This window comes from Lichenostomus cassidix, chromosome 27 (assembly GCF_008360975.1).
Source record: "Lichenostomus cassidix isolate B80296 chromosome 27, HeHo_3.0, whole genome shotgun sequence".
In the NCBI taxonomy this organism is placed as follows: domain Eukaryota; kingdom Metazoa; phylum Chordata; class Aves; order Passeriformes; family Meliphagidae; genus Lichenostomus; species Lichenostomus cassidix.
The window spans coordinates 4,537,117-4,554,333 of record NC_139507.1 but is presented as its reverse complement, the minus strand read 5'-3'; the positions used below and the strand labels follow the sequence as shown (position 1 = coordinate 4,554,333).

The window sequence follows — 17,217 nt, the reverse complement described above, 5'->3', positions numbered from 1 at the left end:
ACGGAATTCCAGGAGGAATCTCAGCCTTAATCCACCATCCCAAAACCTCTCGAGATGGAATAATTCCTGGGAAATCAGCGGGAAATTGCCGCAGGAATTCATCCCAAAAAACCCCACAGCCAGTTATCCCATTGGGATCTCATCCGGATCATCTGCGAGATTGAGGAATCCTCGGAATTCCAGGAGGAATCTCAGCCTTAATCCACCATCCCAGGATGGAACAAATCCAGGGAAATCAGTGGGATCTCTGCAGGAATTCATCCCAAAAAACCCCACAGTTGGTTATCCCATCAGGGGATCATCTGGATCATCTGCGGGATTGAGGAATCCTTGGAATTCTGGGAGGAATCTCAACTGCAGGAATTCATCCTGAAAAACCCCACAGCTGGTTATCCCATTATCCTGGGAAATCAGTGGGATCTCTGCAGGAATTCATCCTGAAAAACCCCACAGCTGGTTATCCCATCGGCACCTCGGGGGATCACCCGGATCATCCGCGGGATCGAGAATACCTCAGAATTCTGGGAGGAATCTCAGCCTTAATCCACCATCCCAATACCTCTCGGGATGGAATAAATCCTGGGAAATCAGTGGGATCTCTACAGGAATTCATGCTGAAAAACTCCACAGCTGATTATTCCATTATCCTGGGAAATCAGTGGGATCTCTGCAGGAATTCATCCCGAAAAACCCCACAGCCAGTTGGTTATCCCATCGGGATCTCACCCGGATCATCCGCAGGATCCAGGAATCCTCAGAATTCTGGGAGGAATCTCAGCCTTAATCCACCATCCCAATACCTCTTGGGATGGAATAAATCCCGGGAAATCAGTGGGATCTCTACAGGAATTCATGCTGAAAAACCCCACAGCTGATTATCCCACTATCCCAGGAAATCAATGGGATCTCTGCAGGAATTCATCCCGAAAAACCCCACAGCCAGTTGGTTATCCCATTGGGATCTCATCTGGGTCATCCACGGGATTGAGAATTCCTCGGAATTCCGGGAGGAATCTCAGCCTTAATCCACCATCCCAATACCTCTGGGGATGGAATAAATCCCGGGAAATCAGTGGGATCTCTGCAGGAATTCATCCCGAAAAACCCCACAGCCTGTTGGTTATCCCATTGGGATCTCATCTGGGTCATCCACGGGATTGAGAATTCCTCGGAATTCCGGGAGGAATCTCAGCCTTAACCCACCATCCCAATACCTCTGGGGATGGAATAAATCCCAGGAATTCCGTGGAGGGAAACAGGAGATAATTCCCAGAGTTTGGAATTCCCAGGAATTTCCTTTTCCAGCCCCAATCCCGAATTTTTTTGATCTACCTCTTAGCCATAGGAACTCTTAGGTAGGGGAAACCCCTGGGCTGTAGGTTTAGGGAAAAAAAGGAAAAAAATTTTTAAAAAAGTTAAAAAAAAAATTTTAAAAAAAAAAGTTTAAAAATTTTTTTAAAGTTTAAAAAAATTTTTTTTTAAAGTTTTAAATAAGTAAAGAAAAAATAAAAAAAGAGGAATGAATTCTCTTTTTTTTTTCCAAAGAAAAACGTTCTTTAAGGAACAGGATTGATGGGCTTCGTTTCCACTTGGAAAAAGTGGATTTTAGTCCTTCAAAGCTCTCCAGACCTCACCAGTCCCAACTTCAGGGTGTGACTGATTTTATTGTTATTTTTTAAGACTCGATTTTTCCGTGATTTTTTTTTTGTTGTTTTTTCCTTGGATTTTTCCATGATTTTTTTTTATTTTTTAAATTTTTATTTTCCTTGGATTTTTCCTCCTTCCCTCTCCAAGTCTCTCCATCCTCCTCTCCCCATTCAGGAGCATCAAAGTCGATAATTTGTTGGGTATTTTCCTTTCATTTCCACTGTTTTTGGGGTTTTTTTGGGGTGATGGCAGCGTGGGGGTGGAATTTTGGGAGCATCCAAAGGTTCTGCTTTTCCCGGGAAATTTCAGGCTTTTTTAGGTAAAAATTGTGATTTCTGTGATGTTGTTTTGCCTCTTTTCTCAGTTGTTCTCATATTTTCTCCCTAATCCATGTCCTTCCCTTTTCCTGGGAGTTGGGATTGATTTGGGATTTGTTTCTTTTCCAGGGAGGATGGGTTTTCCTTTATTTTATTTTTCTTTTTTTTTTTTTTTTTTTTTTTTTTTGCCACAAACCGCTTGATTTCCACTGTTTCCTTTTGAAAAATAAAGAGCAAAAACACAGAAAGAAGAAAAAAAAAATAAAATTCCAAGTGTTTGTCTGGTTTTGTGGGATTGGGGAGGGAAAAATGGGGGAAAAATGAGGAATTAGGGGGAAATAGGGGAGAAAAAATAAAGGGGAAATAGGAAAATAAAGGAAAAATAAAGGGGAAGAAGTAAGGGAATAGAGGGAAAATGGGAGTGAGAAAGAAAGGGGAAATGGAAAAAAGAAATTGAGGGGAAAATAAAGAGAAAAAATAAAGGGGGGAAGAGAAATAATGGAGGTAATAGAGGGAAAATTGATAAATAAAGGGGAATTGAGGGAAAATAGAGGAAAAACATTTTTTAAAAAGTGGGAAATAGAGGAGAAAAATAAGGGGAAACAAGAAGGGAATAGAGGATAAATGGGAAAATAAATGAGAAGTAGAAGAGGAAAAGTAATGAAGGGAAAATAGAAAAGAGAAGAGGAAAATGGGGGAAATAGAGGAATTAAAGGGAAAAGAAATACGATGGGAAATAGAGGAGAACAAAAAGGATAATTTGCAAAAAGAGGGGAAATAGAGAAAAACTGGGAAAATAGGAAAAAAACAAAAGAAACTGAAAAGTCAAAGGGAGAAATAGAGGAAAAATAAATAAATAAAATAGAGGAGGAAAAGGAGAAATGAAGGGGAAATAGAAGAGAAACAGAGGGAGGAAAGAATAGAGGAAAAACAGACGAATAAATGGAAAATAGAGTGGAAAATAAAGTGGGAAAACAGCGGGAAATGGGGAAAGAAGGGGGGAAAAGATGGAATAAAGGGGGAAATGAATAATAAAAAAAATAAATTAAAAAGTGGGAATCAGCGTGCTGGGCACGAGGAGCGCGCGGCTGGCGGCGGCGGAGCTCGGGGCTCAACCAGGGGACAAACCGGGGCCGGTGGCGAGATCCGGGGGAGTTTGAAACGCCGGGAATGTTCCCCGAAATTCCCCAAATTCCCAAATTCCCGAACAGCTCGGGACTATTTCCCGCGGGCGGAGGGATAGGGCGGCCGCGCGGCGCCTCCCGGTACACCCAGCGGTCCCATGGTGTAATGGTTAGCACTCTGGACTTTGAATCCAGCGATCCGAGTTCAAATCTCGGTGGGACCTCGCGTTTCTTTTTGCCTGCCGCCGCCGCCGCCCGCGGGCCGTGGCGGGGAGAGGAGCGGGGTGGAGGACACCGAGGGGCCGCGGGGTCGCACCGGGAGCACCGGAGCCCGCCGCGCTCCGCTCCGCGCGTGGGCGCCGCCGCTTCACGGCGCAGGCGCGGCGCAGACGCGGCGGGTGGAAGCCGGAGGGCACGCTCCGTATCCCGCCGCTGATTGGCTAAGCGCGGTGTCACTCTGATAATTCCGCGTAGCTATTGGCTGGAAGTGAGCTTCACCCCGCCTTCCACCGGAGCAGCCCCAAGCCCTCCGGGGGAAAGCCGCGATCTCCGTTTTCCATTGCTGATTGGCTGGGTGGGATGTCACTCTGATAACGTCGCATTTTTATTGGCTGGCGGCGCGCTTGGTACCGCCTCCTCCTCAAGCAACCCGTAGCCTCCGGGAGGGCTCTCCGTTCTCTATCTCTGATTGGCTGCGCGAGCTGTCACTCTTGCTACCCCGCGTTGCTATTGGCTGGGTTCTCGCTTGGCCCCGCCTTCCCCTCAGAATCGCGGAGCCTTCAGGGCGGGCTGAGACCTCCGGAAGGGTTGAGTCCTCACGAAGGGTTCGAACCCTCACGGCGGGTTCAGCCCTCACGGCTGTTCGAGCCCCCCGGTGGGTTCGAACCCTCACGGTGGGTTCGATCCCTCACGGCGGGTTCAGCCCTCACGGCTGTTCGAGCCCCCCGGCGGGTTCGAACCCTCACGGTGGGTTCGATCCCTCACGAAGGGTTCGATCCCTCACGGCGGGCTGAGCCCTCACGGCGGGTTCGATCCCTCACGGCGGGTTCAGCCCTCACGGCGGGTTCGAACCTTCACGGCGGGCTGAGCCCTCACGAAGGGTTCGATCCCTCACGGCGGGTTCAGCCCTCACGGCGGGTTCGAACCTTCACGGCGGGCTGAGCCCTCACGGCGGGTTCGATCCCTCACGGCGGGCTGAGCCCTCACGAAGGGTTCGATCCCTCATGGCGGGTTCAGCCCTCACGGCGGTTCGATCCCTCATGCCGGGTTCAGCCCTCACGAAGGGTTCGATCCCTCATGCCGGGTTCAGCCCTCATGGCGGTTCGATCCCTCATGCCGGGTTCAGCCCTCATGGCAAGTTGAGCCCTCACGGCGGTTCGATCCCTCATGCCGGGTTCGATCCCTCATGGCGGGTTCAGCCCTCACGAAAGGTTCGATCCCTCCCGGCGGTTCGATCCCCAGGACGCTGCACCATCTCAGCCCCTCCGTCCCTGCCTTAAGCCTCTGCTGGGCCGGCAGCGTCCCGAATCCCCTCCGAGGCTTAGCCGCTCTGACGCAGTTTCCAGCCGTTTACCTTCGATTAACGGGTCAATCCCCTCCGGCCGCGGCCCCGGTATCGCCCCGGATTAGGGGCAGCTCAGCCCAGGTGGAGCCGATCGCCTCAGGGAATGCGATTATTTTTTTTTTTTACCTCAGTAGCCTGGATTGTCTCAGAAGACAGGAGAGGAAGCACCTTTGGGTGCACCCAGTCTGTGCTCCCCAAATTAATTGTGCAGCACTTCGCATTCGGCTCCCATCACCCCCAGAAAAACTCACCAAGTCCATCAAAAACCAGAATCCTGCACCTCTAAAAACCCCCAATAGAACCGTCAAAAACTCCATCAAAAAGCAGGATTCAGCCCCACTGTGCGTCCAAGCTTTAAAGGTTAAAAAAAAGTATTAAAAGAATAATGGATCAGTCACAACTCAGCACTGGGGACTGGTGAGGTCTGGCCACTTTAGATTGAAAAGAAAGCCCAGAAATTCTACTTTTTAAAGAGTATTTCCTGCAAGAAAGACAGAGGCCGTGGTGGTGCTGGCGGGTTTATTGAGCATCTGCGAGAAAGAACAAAACCACCTCGATTTGGGGATTTTTTGGGGGCCAGGGAGATGCAGGGAGGGGAGTTCTGGCTGCAGGGGAGTGGGAGAAACCCCTGCCTGAGGAAAATCCCCTTCCTTACATCTTATCCTCCCCTTTTCAGGGTGTCTGAAGTGCATTTTTCTCGTGGTGAACCACAGGTGAGGCTGAGCAGAGATCCAGCAGACAGGAAAACACTGCTCCAGGAGGGATCCAGAGGTATTTCCTTGGATTTAAACCAATCCCAGGGCGGTCTGGGAGGAAGAGGTTTGCTCCTCTGGGATGGGGACAGCAGGGACAGCTCCCTGAGGGACTCAGAAATTAAAATTGCTGCCCCTTCTCTTGGTCTGGGGCAGTTTGGGGAGAGTTTCCCCAGAGATTCGATGGAGCTGGAATGGATTTTAAATAAGCAAAACAGCTCCAAACGCCAAACCCCACAAATCTCCCCCGCTGGATTCAGGAGCTGGCTGCGCCCTGGCTTTTTGCTGCCGAGCAGGAGGTTAAATTTGTGCTAAAAAAACTTGGAACAAGAGAATCACGGTCTGGTTTAGGGCTGGAGAGCTCCCCGCAGCGGCGGGAGGTGACACCGCTGTCACCAGCTGATTTCCCACGGCTTTTGCGGGGCTTTCCAGGGGAGGAAGCGAAGCCGGGAGGAGGTGCTGGGCTGGTGGCGTCTCCCTGCTCGCCGTGCCCGATCCCGGGTGGAATCCTCACGGAACTGGAGCAGCGGGAGGGATGGGCAGCAGCTCTGGGAGATTTGGGATTTGGGAATGAAGCTCCCGATGGCTGGAGCAGCGGGATGGGCTGTGCCGGTGGGAATGCCGAGGCTCTGGGGTGGCTCCGAGCAGACCCAGCTCGGTTTTCCATCACCCCCAGCCTGCTCGGGCTGCGAAAAATGCAGAAGTTTTGCTTTTTGCCCGTGGGAAACCAAAGCTCAGCCGTGAGACCGCAAACGCTGCAGCAGACGGAGCTCAGCCCCGGCGGCAGCGAGGGGTGGCGTTTGGGGATTTTTTGCTTTTTTCTCGTTTTCTTTTTTTTGCTTCTTTTCGTTCCTTCGCCGTCCTTTAACTGCGCTAGGGTTTGGTTCTGGGCTCGGCGGTGCCGAGGTCAGCCTAGAGGGAAAGCAGGATCCTGCCAAGAGTCCTGGAAGGCTCGGGGGAACATCCCGGCGGGGTCAGCTGATGGTGCAGCCTCCCTTCTCCTTGAAGGGGTTCTTGTCCTCGGGAACGCCCTTGAGCAGCGGGTCCTCGCCCGCCATGGACTCGATGTACTCCTTGATCTCCTTGCCGGTCTTGGAGACCTGCCAGGGAAGGAGATGTTCCGGGTGTGGGATGGGATGGGATAATGGGATGGGATCTGCGCCCTACACAGCCCGCGGGGCAGCTGGGACAGGGGAACTGCGGCTGGGAGCATCCTGCATGGAATGGGGTGTGCCAGAGCATCCCTAGGGTATCCCAGAACATCCCTGGGGTGTCCCAGAGCATCCCTGGGGTGCCTCAGATAATCTCTGGGTGTCCCAGAGCATCCCTGGGGTGTCCCAAATAATCCTGGGGTGCCTCAAAGCACCCCTGGGGTGTCCCAAATAATTCTGGGGTGCCCCAAATAATCCATGAGGTGTGCCTAAGCATCCTTGGGGTGCCCCAAAGCACCCCTGGAGTGCCCCAAATAATCCCTGGGGTGCCCCAAATAATCCATGAGGTGTGCCTAAGCATCCTTGGGGTGCCCCAAAGCACCCCTGGAGTGCCCCAAATAATCCCTGGGGTGCCCCAAATAATCCGTGAGGTGTGCCAAAGCATCCTTGGGGTGCCCCAAAGCACCCCTGGAGTGCCCCAAATAATCTCTGGGGTGCCATGGACACCTTGCCAGGTGCAGTGGGAGAGGGGAACCATGGGCAGGAACATCCCACATGGAATAGGTTGTCCCAGAGTATCTCTGGGGTGTCCCAAAGCATCTCTGGGGTGTTCCAGAGCATCCCTGGCGTGTCCCAGATGATCCCTAGGGTGTCCCAAAAGATCCCTGGGGTGTCCCAAATGGTCCCTGGGGTGTCCCAAAAGATCCCTGGGGTGTCCCAAAGGATCCCTAGGGTGCCACAGCCACCTGTGAGGTGTGGGGCTGCAGCTGCTGGGCTCTGGGGCTGAGGGAAGCGCTGGCCTGGCGGGCAGAGGGGCAGTGCAGGTGCTCCTGCCTGGGCTTGAGGGTTGATTTCAGGGTTTGGGGTTCTTCCCCTCGGCTTCAGGAGGGAAGTCATCCCTGGCTGGAGCGGGAAACTCAAACTCACCATTTGCCTCTCGTTCTTCACCTCCTTCTTCAGCTGGTCCAGCTCCATCTTCAGCAGCTCCTTCTCTGTCATGTCCTGAGCCATTTTGCCCTGGAACTGCAGGGAAGCAGCTCGTTATTGGGATTATTGCTCTGTCCCCAGTGGGATTGAATCCCCCAATGGCCCCGAGCAGTGTGCTGTGTCTTCCCAGCTTTCCTGAGGAATTAAACACATTCTGCTCTTTATTTCCTCCTTGTGCCTTTCCTCCAGGTTTTTACAGCATGGATTGTGATCCATCAGCCTGGACTCGACTGTTTCCACACCTCTGAAAGGGTGGAAAATAGAAATTTTTGGGACTGTGGAGGTTGGGAAAACCCAACTTTTCCTCCCACAGAACCCACGGCTCGTGTGCCTCGTGGGACACAAATCCCTCAGGACAGGAGCTCCCCGAGGAGCCCAAAATGGGGACAAAGCACCTCCCAATCCAGGTAAGCCCCAAAACCCAGCTGCAGGCAGCAAAGCCACTCACCTGGGGGGCCCGGGGGGGCTCCCCTGTGCGCCCTGGCGCCGCTCAGAGCCCCATGGAGGGGAGATGCTGCTCCTGCCCCAGCCGGAGGCTCCTGGGGCTCTGCGGAGGGCGGCGGAGCAGATGTCTTTGCTCCTTAAGCTGATAATGGACTCAGGACATTAAGCTGGTCAGGTGTTGGGAATTAGCCCCAAAGCCCAGGCTAATCGAGGGGGGCACGGGGAGGGGCAGGAAGGGTGGGTGAGGGTCCGGCTGGGCCACCCGGGCAGCCCCCAGGGCTGGCTGAGCCCTCGGGTGGCCGGACGCTGGCTGCAGTGCCGGGATGACCCCTGAGGGTCACGGCAGCTTCCCCCAGTTTGGGAGGGGAACTGGGTCTGGGGGCTGCTCTGGGTGCAGGAAATCCATCATTTCCCTCGGCCTGGGGCCACCGGGGCCACCGCGGCTGGGGACAGAGCCTGGGGACCCCAAGGAAGCACCTGCGGGTGGAGGAGGAGGAGGAGGAGGAGGAGGAGAGGGCGGAGGTGCTTCCCAAGCAAGAAGTGGGAATTTCCTGCGGCCTCGCCCGCGGGGATGTGAAAGGTCCTCGGGCAAGCAGCGGGAAGGACACGGTGTCCCCAGCGAGGGCAGGACGGGCACTTGGGGACATTTAGGGGGCACTCGGGGGGCACGCGGGGGTCACTGGGCACACCCGGGGTCACTCGGAGGTCACTGGGCACACCCAGGGGTCACTCAGGGGTCACCGAGCATGAAAAGACCCCGGAAAAAACTCCAAAAAACCCCAAAAGCCCAAAAAAATCTAAAAAAAAAACCCCAAAGGGCTATTAAAAAGCCCAAAAAGGCTCTAAAAAGCAGCTGGAAGAGGGGAGTTTGTGTTTGATCCACACTCAGGCCTTGACAAGCCTCAGGACTGTGGATGTGGAGAAGAAATTCCTTGTGATATAACCCAAAAAACCCCCAAAAAACCCCCCAAAAAAACCCCAAAAAACCCCCCAAAAAACCCCACAAACGAGTCGGGAGGCAGTTGCTTCATTTCCACTACTCTCAGTGTGTTTATTCTGCTGCTCCTACAGCTGCACAGCCACACTGGACAGTTGGTCCCCCCAAGAAAATCCAAAAAGCCCAAAAAATGCCACAAAAAATCTAAACAAAACACCCAAAAAGGGCTCTAAATAACCCATAAAGGCCCTAAAAGACCCCAAAAAGGGCTCTGAAAACCCAAAAAGACCCAAAAAAGAAGCTGGAAGAGGGGAGTTTGTGTTTGATCCATGCTCAGGCCCTGACAGCCCTCAGGACTGGTGGATGTGGGGAAGAAATTCCTTGTGATATAACCCAAAAAAAGGCCAAAAAAATCCCCCGAAAAACCCTCAAAAGCCAAAAAAAGTCTAACAAAATCCCCCAAAAGTCTCTAAATAATCCAAAAAAGAGGTTGGAAGAGGGGAGTTTGTGTTTTATCCACGCTCAGGCCTTGACAGGCCTCAGGACAGGTGGATGTGGGGAAGAAATTCCTTGTGATATAACCCAAAAAAACCCCCAAAAATACCCCAGAAAAAACCCAAAAAAACCCCCAACCCCCACAAAAAACCCCCAAAGACGAGTCGGGAGGCAGTTTCTTCGTTTCCACTACTCTCAGTGTGTTTATTCTGCTGCTCCTACAGCCGCACAGCCACACGGACAGCCCAGCCCAGCCCCTGAGGGCTGCTCAGCTCCTCCCTCCGCGCCCTGCCCAGGAATGGCTTTTTTTAAAGTCTTTTTTTTCACTTTTTTATAAGTTTTTTTTTTATTTTATTTTTTGAAATTTTGTTTTTTCTTCCATCTTTAGGAAATCCCACCCCACACCTCCCCCTCAGCCCCGAGAAATGAACTAAAAAGAAAAGGCATTGCTGGAAGCTCCCGCTCTGCTCCAGCCCCTGCGGTTTGCTTGGTTTTTTTTTTTTTTTTTTTTAGAATTGTTTTTATTTTTCTGCGTTTGAAAGTTGATTTTTTTTGTGTTTTTTGTTTTGTTCTGCACACTGGGCAGAGCCCAGCACTGAAGGCACATTCATGTCTGATACCCTGTACGAGCTGCGGCAGCTCTGGGAGGGAGCGAGGAGCGCCGAGGGGGAAAAAATGGGGTTTTTTTTAATTATGGGGAGGAGGAAAAATAATTATAATTATGGGGGAGAAGGAAAAAAAATTGGGGGAAGAAGGGAAAAAAAAATTGTGGGGAGAAGGGGAAAAAAAGGGGGGAAATAGTGGGGAAAGAAAAAAAAAAAGGAAAAATTTGGGGGGAAAATGAAGGAAAATGGGAAAAATGAAGATGAAAACGGGAAAAAAGGAAAAAGTGAAGAAGAAAAATGGAAAAAAAAAGGAAAAAATGAAGAAGGAAAATGGAAAAAAAGAAAATAAAAAACAACAAATGGGGAAAAAAGAAAAAATGGATAAAAGAAAAAAAAAGAAAAATTTAAAAAAGGAAAATGGGGGGAAAAAAGATGAAAAATGGGGAAAAAAGGAAAAAAGTGAAGAAATGGATAAAAAGAAGAAAAAATGGAAAAAAAAGAAAAAAAGAAAAGGAAAAATAAAAAAGGAAAAATGGGGAAAAACGGGGAGAAAAAGAACAAAAGGGAAAATAAAGAAAAAATGGGAAAAATAAATGGAAAAAAATGAAGGGAAATGGAAAAAAATTTAAAAAAATAAAAAAAAGGAAAATGGGGAAAAAAAGAAGAAAAAGGGAAAGAAGAAATATTAGAAGAAAGGAAAAAAGGATTGAAAGAAAAGTTGGAAAGGAAAAGAGGAAAGATAAAGGAAATAGGAAAGGAGGAAAAAGTAGAGGAAAAAATGGAAATGAATAAAGAAGAAAATAAAGAAGAAAGGATAAAGAAAAATAAAAAGGGGAAAACAGAGAAAAAAAGGAAAATAAATAAATAAAGGAAAAAAGGAAAAAGGAGAAGAAAAAGTAAAGAAAAAATGGAAATGGGAAATGGGAAAAAACAAAAAAAAATTAAGAGAAAAGAAGAAAAATAAAGAAAAAATTCAAAGAAAATTCCAAGAAAAAATTAAAAAAAAAAAAAGAAAAAACAGGAAAAAAAAAGAAAAAAAAATAGGAAAAAAAAAGAGAAAAAAATAAAATTAAAATAAAATCAGAATAAAAACTTCCAAAAAAATAGAAAGAGCAAACCCTGCCCAGGTTTCCCTGCTCTCCCTCCCAGCAGTTTCCCCACGAGCTGCAAAGTGAAGCCAAACCAACCAAAAATTCCAAAGAAAAATCCAAATAAAATTCCAAATAAAATTCCAAATCAATCTCCAAACCTCCTCTGGCTGTTTGTCTTCAGCCCAAGGGAGGAATCCTCAAAAAAAAAAAGAAAAAATTTTAAAAAAAAGCTTTTTTTTTTCTTTCCCCCCTCGTTTTTATTTATTTTATTTATTTTTTATTTTTCCAGAGGAAAATTCCTCTCCTTCACACGTGGAAAGAAAATTCGAGAAGCAGCAAAGAGCCAATTCCTTGTGGACTGTCCCTATTCTACTAAAAAAAAAACCCAAAAAATAAATCAACAAACCCGAAAAAAAAAAACCCATAAAAATCTCATTATTCCTGGATTCCCCTCCGATTGGAAAAGACCAAGAATAAATTAAAAAAAAAAAAAAAAAAACCCCAAAAAAACAAACTGGAAAAAAAAAAAAAAAAAAAAAAGGAAAATATTGGGGAATGTTTGACACCATTTTATTCATCTTCAACTGCAGTGGAAAAATAGAAACCTTTTACAAGTGCCGTCGTGTCAGCTCAACTCAGTTATATATTTCTATATTTTATATAAATTTCTTTTTTTTTTCTTTTTTTCTTTTTTTTTCCCCTCTTTTTGGTTTTTTTTTAATTTTTTGCGTTCAGTGCAGCAAGAGACCCAAAAAAAAAAAAAAAAAACAAACCACATTGAACCTGATCGGAAATAGAGCCCAAAATAAAAAATAAAATAAAATGCCAAATTCCCAAATAAATCCGATTTTTTTTTTTGTGTGTTCACGTTGAATTTCCTCTCAAAACATCACCTGAATTTTTTCTTATTTCATTTTCTCTGTGCATATCTTTATTATTTTTTAAATATTTTTTTAATCTATTTTTGAACTCTTTGGCACAATTTCGGTGTGAGAATTCTGGGCTGCTACAGTCCAAAGTCAGGAGAGCTCTTTCCCTTTATTTATTTTTATTATTAAATTTTTTTTTCCTTTTTTTTTTTTTCTTTTTTTTTTTCCACCTTCACAGCCAATTCTGAACACTTTGAAAAAAAAAAAAATCCAATTTTTTTCCTCTTTTTTTTCCTCTTTTTTTTCCTTTTTTTCCTCAATTTCGGAAACCTGAAACTCAATGGACAGCAGGATTTTTTTTTCTTTTTTTCCCTCGAACCCAGAGTTGTATATTTTTATTTTTTCCCCCCATTTTCTACATTCACAGTTGAACATCTGAAGGAAGGAAAGGCGCTTTTGTTGCTGAGCAGGACAAGCTGGGAGCTCTGAACATTCGTCAGCATTTCCCTAAAAATAAAAAGCCCTAAAGAGCGACTTTCCTTGAGAAAAAATTTTTTTTTTTTGTCTTTTTTTCCTTTTTTTTTCCCACTTTTTTTTCCTTTTTTTTTTCTTTTTTTTTTTTCTTCTCTCTGCACATCTCTTTTTTAAACTCTGCATCAGTAGGACTGAAACCTCGGTTAGTTTTATGAAATGCAACAGCTAACCCTTGAATTTTTATTTATTTTTTTTTTGTATATATATAATTTTTTTTTGCGTGTATTTTCCAACTTTTTTTTTTTTTTGTCCTCAATTTTTTAATTTTTTTTTTTAATTTTTTTTTGCCGTTTTTGGGAAAAAAAAAGAGCTAAACTGCAATTTTTTTTTTTGTTTTTTTGTTGTTTTTTTTTGTTTTTTTGAATGTGGACATCGCCTCACTCACACACACTCACTCCTCCACTGAAAAAAAAAAAAAAATTCCTTCACCCTTTTTCTCTCTCTCTCCCTCCTCTCCTCCTGGGTGATTATTTTCTCATTTTCACCTCAATCCTGGAGATTCCCAAAATCTCCTCTATTTTTCTCTCTCTCTCCAGCAGCCAAAACCTCACAGAGCACCACAGTTAATCCCATTTTTTCCTCATTTTTCCTGGTTTTTTTTCTCCTCCAAACCCAGCTGGCCACCACCACGATGAAGGCTTGTTGGAAGAGGATTATTTTTGTTTTTTCCCCCTTTTTTTAAACATTTTCTCGGCTTTTAGGGCACAAAATTCCCTCCTGGATTCCTCTTTTTTTTTTTTTCCAGGTGGCCTCGGCGGGGTGGAAAATTTGATTTTTGGTGGGTTTTTTTTTTATATTTTATTTCAAGCCTCACTCACTCATCATCCTCATCCTCATCCTCATCCTCATCCTCATCCTCACCCTCGCATTCCCAAACATTCAGCAGCATCCTCGCATTCTTCCTCACTCCAGGGATTTTGTGTTTTTTGTTGTTGGTTTTTTTCTTCCTCGGAAAGATTTGGAGATTCTTTTTCGCTTTTTTGTGGTTTTGGGTGTTTTTTTTTATCCGGCGGGGGTTTGCTCAGGTGTCGTCCCGGTGGTGAGAGATCTGCGGGGGAGAGAAAGGGTTAAAAATGGGATTTTTTTGGGGGGGGAAAAAGGATTTGGGGGGAAAAAGGGATTTAGGGGAAAAGGGATTTAGGGGGAAGAAAGAGGAAAAAGGGGAAAAGTGATTTAGGAAAAAGGGATTTAGGGGGAAAAAGGGGAAAAAAGAGATTTAGGGAGAAAAGGATTTGGGGGATAACAAGGGGATTTGGGAAAAAGGATTTAGGGATTTAAGGGGAAAATGGGAATTGTGGGGATTATGGAATTAGGGGGAAAAAGGGGAAAAAGGGGGAAAAGGGCGGAAAAAGGGATTTAGGGGGAAAAGGGATTTAGGGGGAAAAAGGGGATTTAGGGGGAAAAGGGATTTGGGGGAAAAGGGGATTTGGGGGGAAAAGGGATTTAGGGGAAAAGGGATTTAGGGGGGGGATTTAGGGGGAAAAAGGGGATTTAGGAAGAGAAGGGGGAAAAGTGATTTAGGGGGAAAAGGGATTTGGGGGGAAAAAGGGGATTTAAGGGGAAAAAGGGAATTTAAGGGGAAAAAGGGGATTTAGGGGGAAAAAGGGGATTTGGTGGTTTAAGGAGAGAAAAAGGAATTAAGGGAAAAAAAGGGAATTCAGGGGATTGAGGGGGAAAAAGGAATTCAGGGATTTAAGAGGAAAAAAAGGGAATTCAGGGGATTAAGAGGAAAAAAGAGTTCTGAGATTTAATAGGAAAAAAGGGAGTTCAGGGATTTAAGAGGAATTCTGGGAATCAAAAGCTCCTGGAAGAGTTTAAGGGATGACCTTTGGGTTGGACTCCACCTTTGGGACTTTTCCAACCCTAACAATTCCATGGTTACACCAAAAAATGACCTTAACACCCCAAATCCTGAGATTTGGGATAATGGGAATGTCCCTGCAGCTCCCAAACCACTCCCTGATCCCAGATTTCATTCCCTGATCCCAGATTTCATTCCCTGATCCTGTATTTCACTCCCAGGCCATTCAATGATCACAGATTGATCCCATATTTCATTCCCAAACCATTCCCTGATCCCAAAGCATTCCACGATCAGATTGATCCCATAATTCCTTCCCAAACCACTCCCTGATCCCATATTTCATTCCCTGATCCCATATTTCATTCCCAGACCATTCCCTGATCCCATATTTCACTCCCTAATCCCATATTTCATTCCCAAACCATCCCCTGATCCCATATTTCATTTCCCGATCCCATATTTCATTCCCTGATCCCGTATTTCACACCCAGACCATTCCCTGATCCCATTATTTCACTCCCACACCACTCCACAATCCCATTATTTCACTCCCAAACCATTCCCTGATCCCATATTTCATTCCCAGACCATTCCCTGGTCCCATATTCCATTCCCAAACCACTCCACGATCCCATAATTCCTTCCCAGACTATTCCCTGATCCCATATTTCATTCCCTGATCCCATCATTTCATTCCCAAACCACTCCACAATCCCATATTTCACTTCCAAACCATTCCATGATCACAGATTGATCCCATATTTCACTCCCAGACCATTCCCTGATCCCATATTTCACTCCCCAATCCCATATTTCACTCCCTGATCCCATATTTCTATTCCCAAACCATTCCCTGATCCCATATTTCATTCCCTGATCCCATATTTCACTCCCAAACCATTCCCTGATTACAGATTGATCCCATATTTAATACCCTAACCACTCCCTGATCCCACATTTCATTCCCTGATCCCATTATTTCATTCCCAAACCATTCCCTGATCCCACATTTCATTCCCTGATCCCATATTTTACTCCCAAACCATTCCCTGATCCCATAGTTCATTCCTCAATCCCATATTTTACTCCCAAACCATTCCCTGATCCCATAGTTCATTCCTCAATCCCATATTTTACTCCCAAACCATTCCCTGATCCCACATTTCATTCCCTGATCCCACATTTCACTCCCAATCCACTCCCTGATCCCACATTTCATTCCCTGATCCCATTATTTCATTCCCAAACCATTCCCTAATCCCACATTTCACCCCCAAATCCCACTCCACCCCTCCACCCTGCTGGAATTCCCTCACCCCATCCCAAACTCCCCATTTTCCCACAGAAAAACCCCAAAAACCACTTTTTTCACCCCAAAACCACCCAGAGCAACAACCCCAAATCATCATGTCGACTCTTCCCGGAGGGAATTCCGGGATTTTCCGGCGGGATGGGATTGGGATGGATCCTCACCAAGCCTGATTCTTCAGTTTCCTCAGCTCTTTGGTGGCCCAGGTGGCCAAAGTTTTCGTTTTGTTCGTCTTGGATCTCCTCCCTTCCGTGAGCAGCTCGTGGATCATGGGTCTGGCTTCCACCAGCTTCAGCACATCCTTCCCGAAAGCTGTACACAAATCCCTGGAATTGGAGAGGGAAAAATGGTGGGAAAAGAGGTGGAAGGAAAGAATTCCTTTTTTGGGAAAGGGTTTGGGGAGAAAATTGGGAATAAAAGATGTGCGAACGTTGATTTCCCCTTAAATCAGACCCTAAAAGGACTCAGCTTTTCCCAAAATCTGTACACAAATCTCTGGAACTGGGGAGGGAAAAATGGGAATGTTGGGGAAAGATGTGGCAGAATGGAATTCCTTTGGGATTCCTTTGGGATTCTTTTTGGGAAAGGATTTGGGGAGAAAATTGGGAATAAAAGATGTTCAAAGGTTGATTTCCTCGTAATTTTCCCCAGGAATTGGAGAGGGGAAAATGGGAATTCCAGGAAAAAATGGGGCAGAATGGAATTCCTTTGGGATTCCTTTGGGATTCATTTAGGGATTGTTTTTGGGAAAGGATTTGGGGAGAAAATTGGGAATAAAAGATGTTCGAAGGTTGATTTCCCCCAAAATCAGCAGATTTCCCCTTAAATCAGACCCTAAAAGGACTCAGATTTTCCCAAAATCTGTACATAAATCCCTGGAATTGGAGAGGGAAAAATGTTGGGAATGTTGGGAAAAGCTGTGGCAGAATGGAATTCCTTTGGGATTGTTTTTGGAAAAGGATTTGGAGAGAAAATTGGGAATAAAAGATGTGCAAAGATTGATTTCCTCATAATTTTCCCCAGGAATTGGAGAGGGGAAAATGGGAATTCCAGGAAAAAATGTGGGAGAATGGAATTCCTTTGGGATTCTTTTGGGATTCCTTTGGGATTGTTTTTGGGAAAGGATTTGGAGAGGAAATTGGGAATAAAAGATGTTCAAAGGTTGATTTCCTCATAATTTTCCCCAGGGGATCAAGAGGAAAAAAGGGAATTTGGGGATTTAAAAGGAATAAAGGGAATTCAGGGATTTAAGGGAGTTCAGGGGATTATGAGGAAAAAAGAGAATTCAGGGGATTTAAGAGAAAAAAGGGAATTCTGGGATTTAAGAGGAAAAAAAAGGAGTCCAGGGGATTAAGAGGAGAAAAGGGATTTAAGGGGAAAAAAGGGAATTCAGGGAATTCAGAGGAAAAAAGAATTCTGGGGATCAAGAAGAAAAAAGGGAATTCAGGGATTTAATCGAATTCAGGGGATTAAGAGAAAAAAAAGGGAATTTAGGGATTGAAGAGGAAAACTGCTACCTTCCTCTGGACCCTAAAAATGAATTTTTTTGTTCCTAAGCTCCTGGAAAAGTCCTAAATCCAGGATTTT

The 17,217-nt window shown here is 46.1% G+C and overlaps 2 protein-coding genes, 1 long non-coding RNA gene and 1 other non-coding gene across 9 annotated transcripts in view; 2 read left to right on the top strand and 2 right to left on the bottom strand.

Moving 5' to 3' along the window:
• Positions 1–3,240: 3,240 nt before the first annotated feature.
• TRNAQ-UUG (transfer RNA glutamine (anticodon UUG)) lies at positions 3,241–3,312 on the top strand. The gene has a single exon. It is a non-coding gene; the product is annotated as a tRNA-Gln (tRNA).
• A 732-nt stretch (positions 3,313–4,044) lies between these two features.
• On the top strand, positions 4,045–7,997 carry LOC146426713 (uncharacterized). 4 transcript variants are annotated; one of them, XR_014856698.1, is made up of 4 exons: positions 4,045–4,408; positions 4,519–5,012; positions 5,329–5,423; positions 7,732–7,997. It is a non-coding gene; the product is annotated as an uncharacterized LOC146426713 (long non-coding RNA). The 4 variants fall into 4 exon arrangements; XR_014856697.1 differs by lacking the exon at positions 7,732–7,997 and having other exon boundaries at positions 4,045–4,335; positions 5,329–6,708; XR_014856695.1 differs by lacking the exon at positions 7,732–7,997 and having other exon boundaries at positions 5,329–6,708.
• Positions 5,155–8,100, bottom strand: LOC146426712 (guanine nucleotide-binding protein G(I)/G(S)/G(O) subunit gamma-T2-like). The gene is made up of 3 exons (XM_085083536.1): positions 7,991–8,100; positions 7,483–7,578; positions 5,155–6,504 (listed from the first exon to the last, which is right to left on the bottom strand). Exons 2-3 carry the CDS (start codon positions 7,564–7,566, stop codon positions 6,379–6,381), a joined length of 210 nt encoding a protein of 69 aa, XP_084939662.1. The 5' UTR covers positions 7,567–7,578; positions 7,991–8,100; the 3' UTR covers positions 5,155–6,378.
• Positions 8,101–12,368: 4,268 nt separating this feature from the next.
• LOC146426709 (importin subunit beta-1) overlaps positions 12,369–17,217 on the bottom strand; it is a 78,409-nt gene continuing 73,560 nt past the window's right edge. For 2 of the 3 annotated variants that reach the window (XM_085083441.1, XM_085083440.1), the window contains 2 exons: positions 15,795–15,956; positions 12,369–13,565 (listed from right to left, as the gene is read on the bottom strand). In XM_085083441.1, coding sequence (XP_084939567.1) covers position 13,565; positions 15,795–15,956 — 163 coding nt within the window. In that variant the 3' untranslated portion in view covers positions 12,369–13,564. Of the gene's footprint in view, positions 13,566–15,790; positions 15,957–17,217 lie in introns of those variants that run through there. The other variant, XM_085083439.1, reaches the window with a different exon arrangement.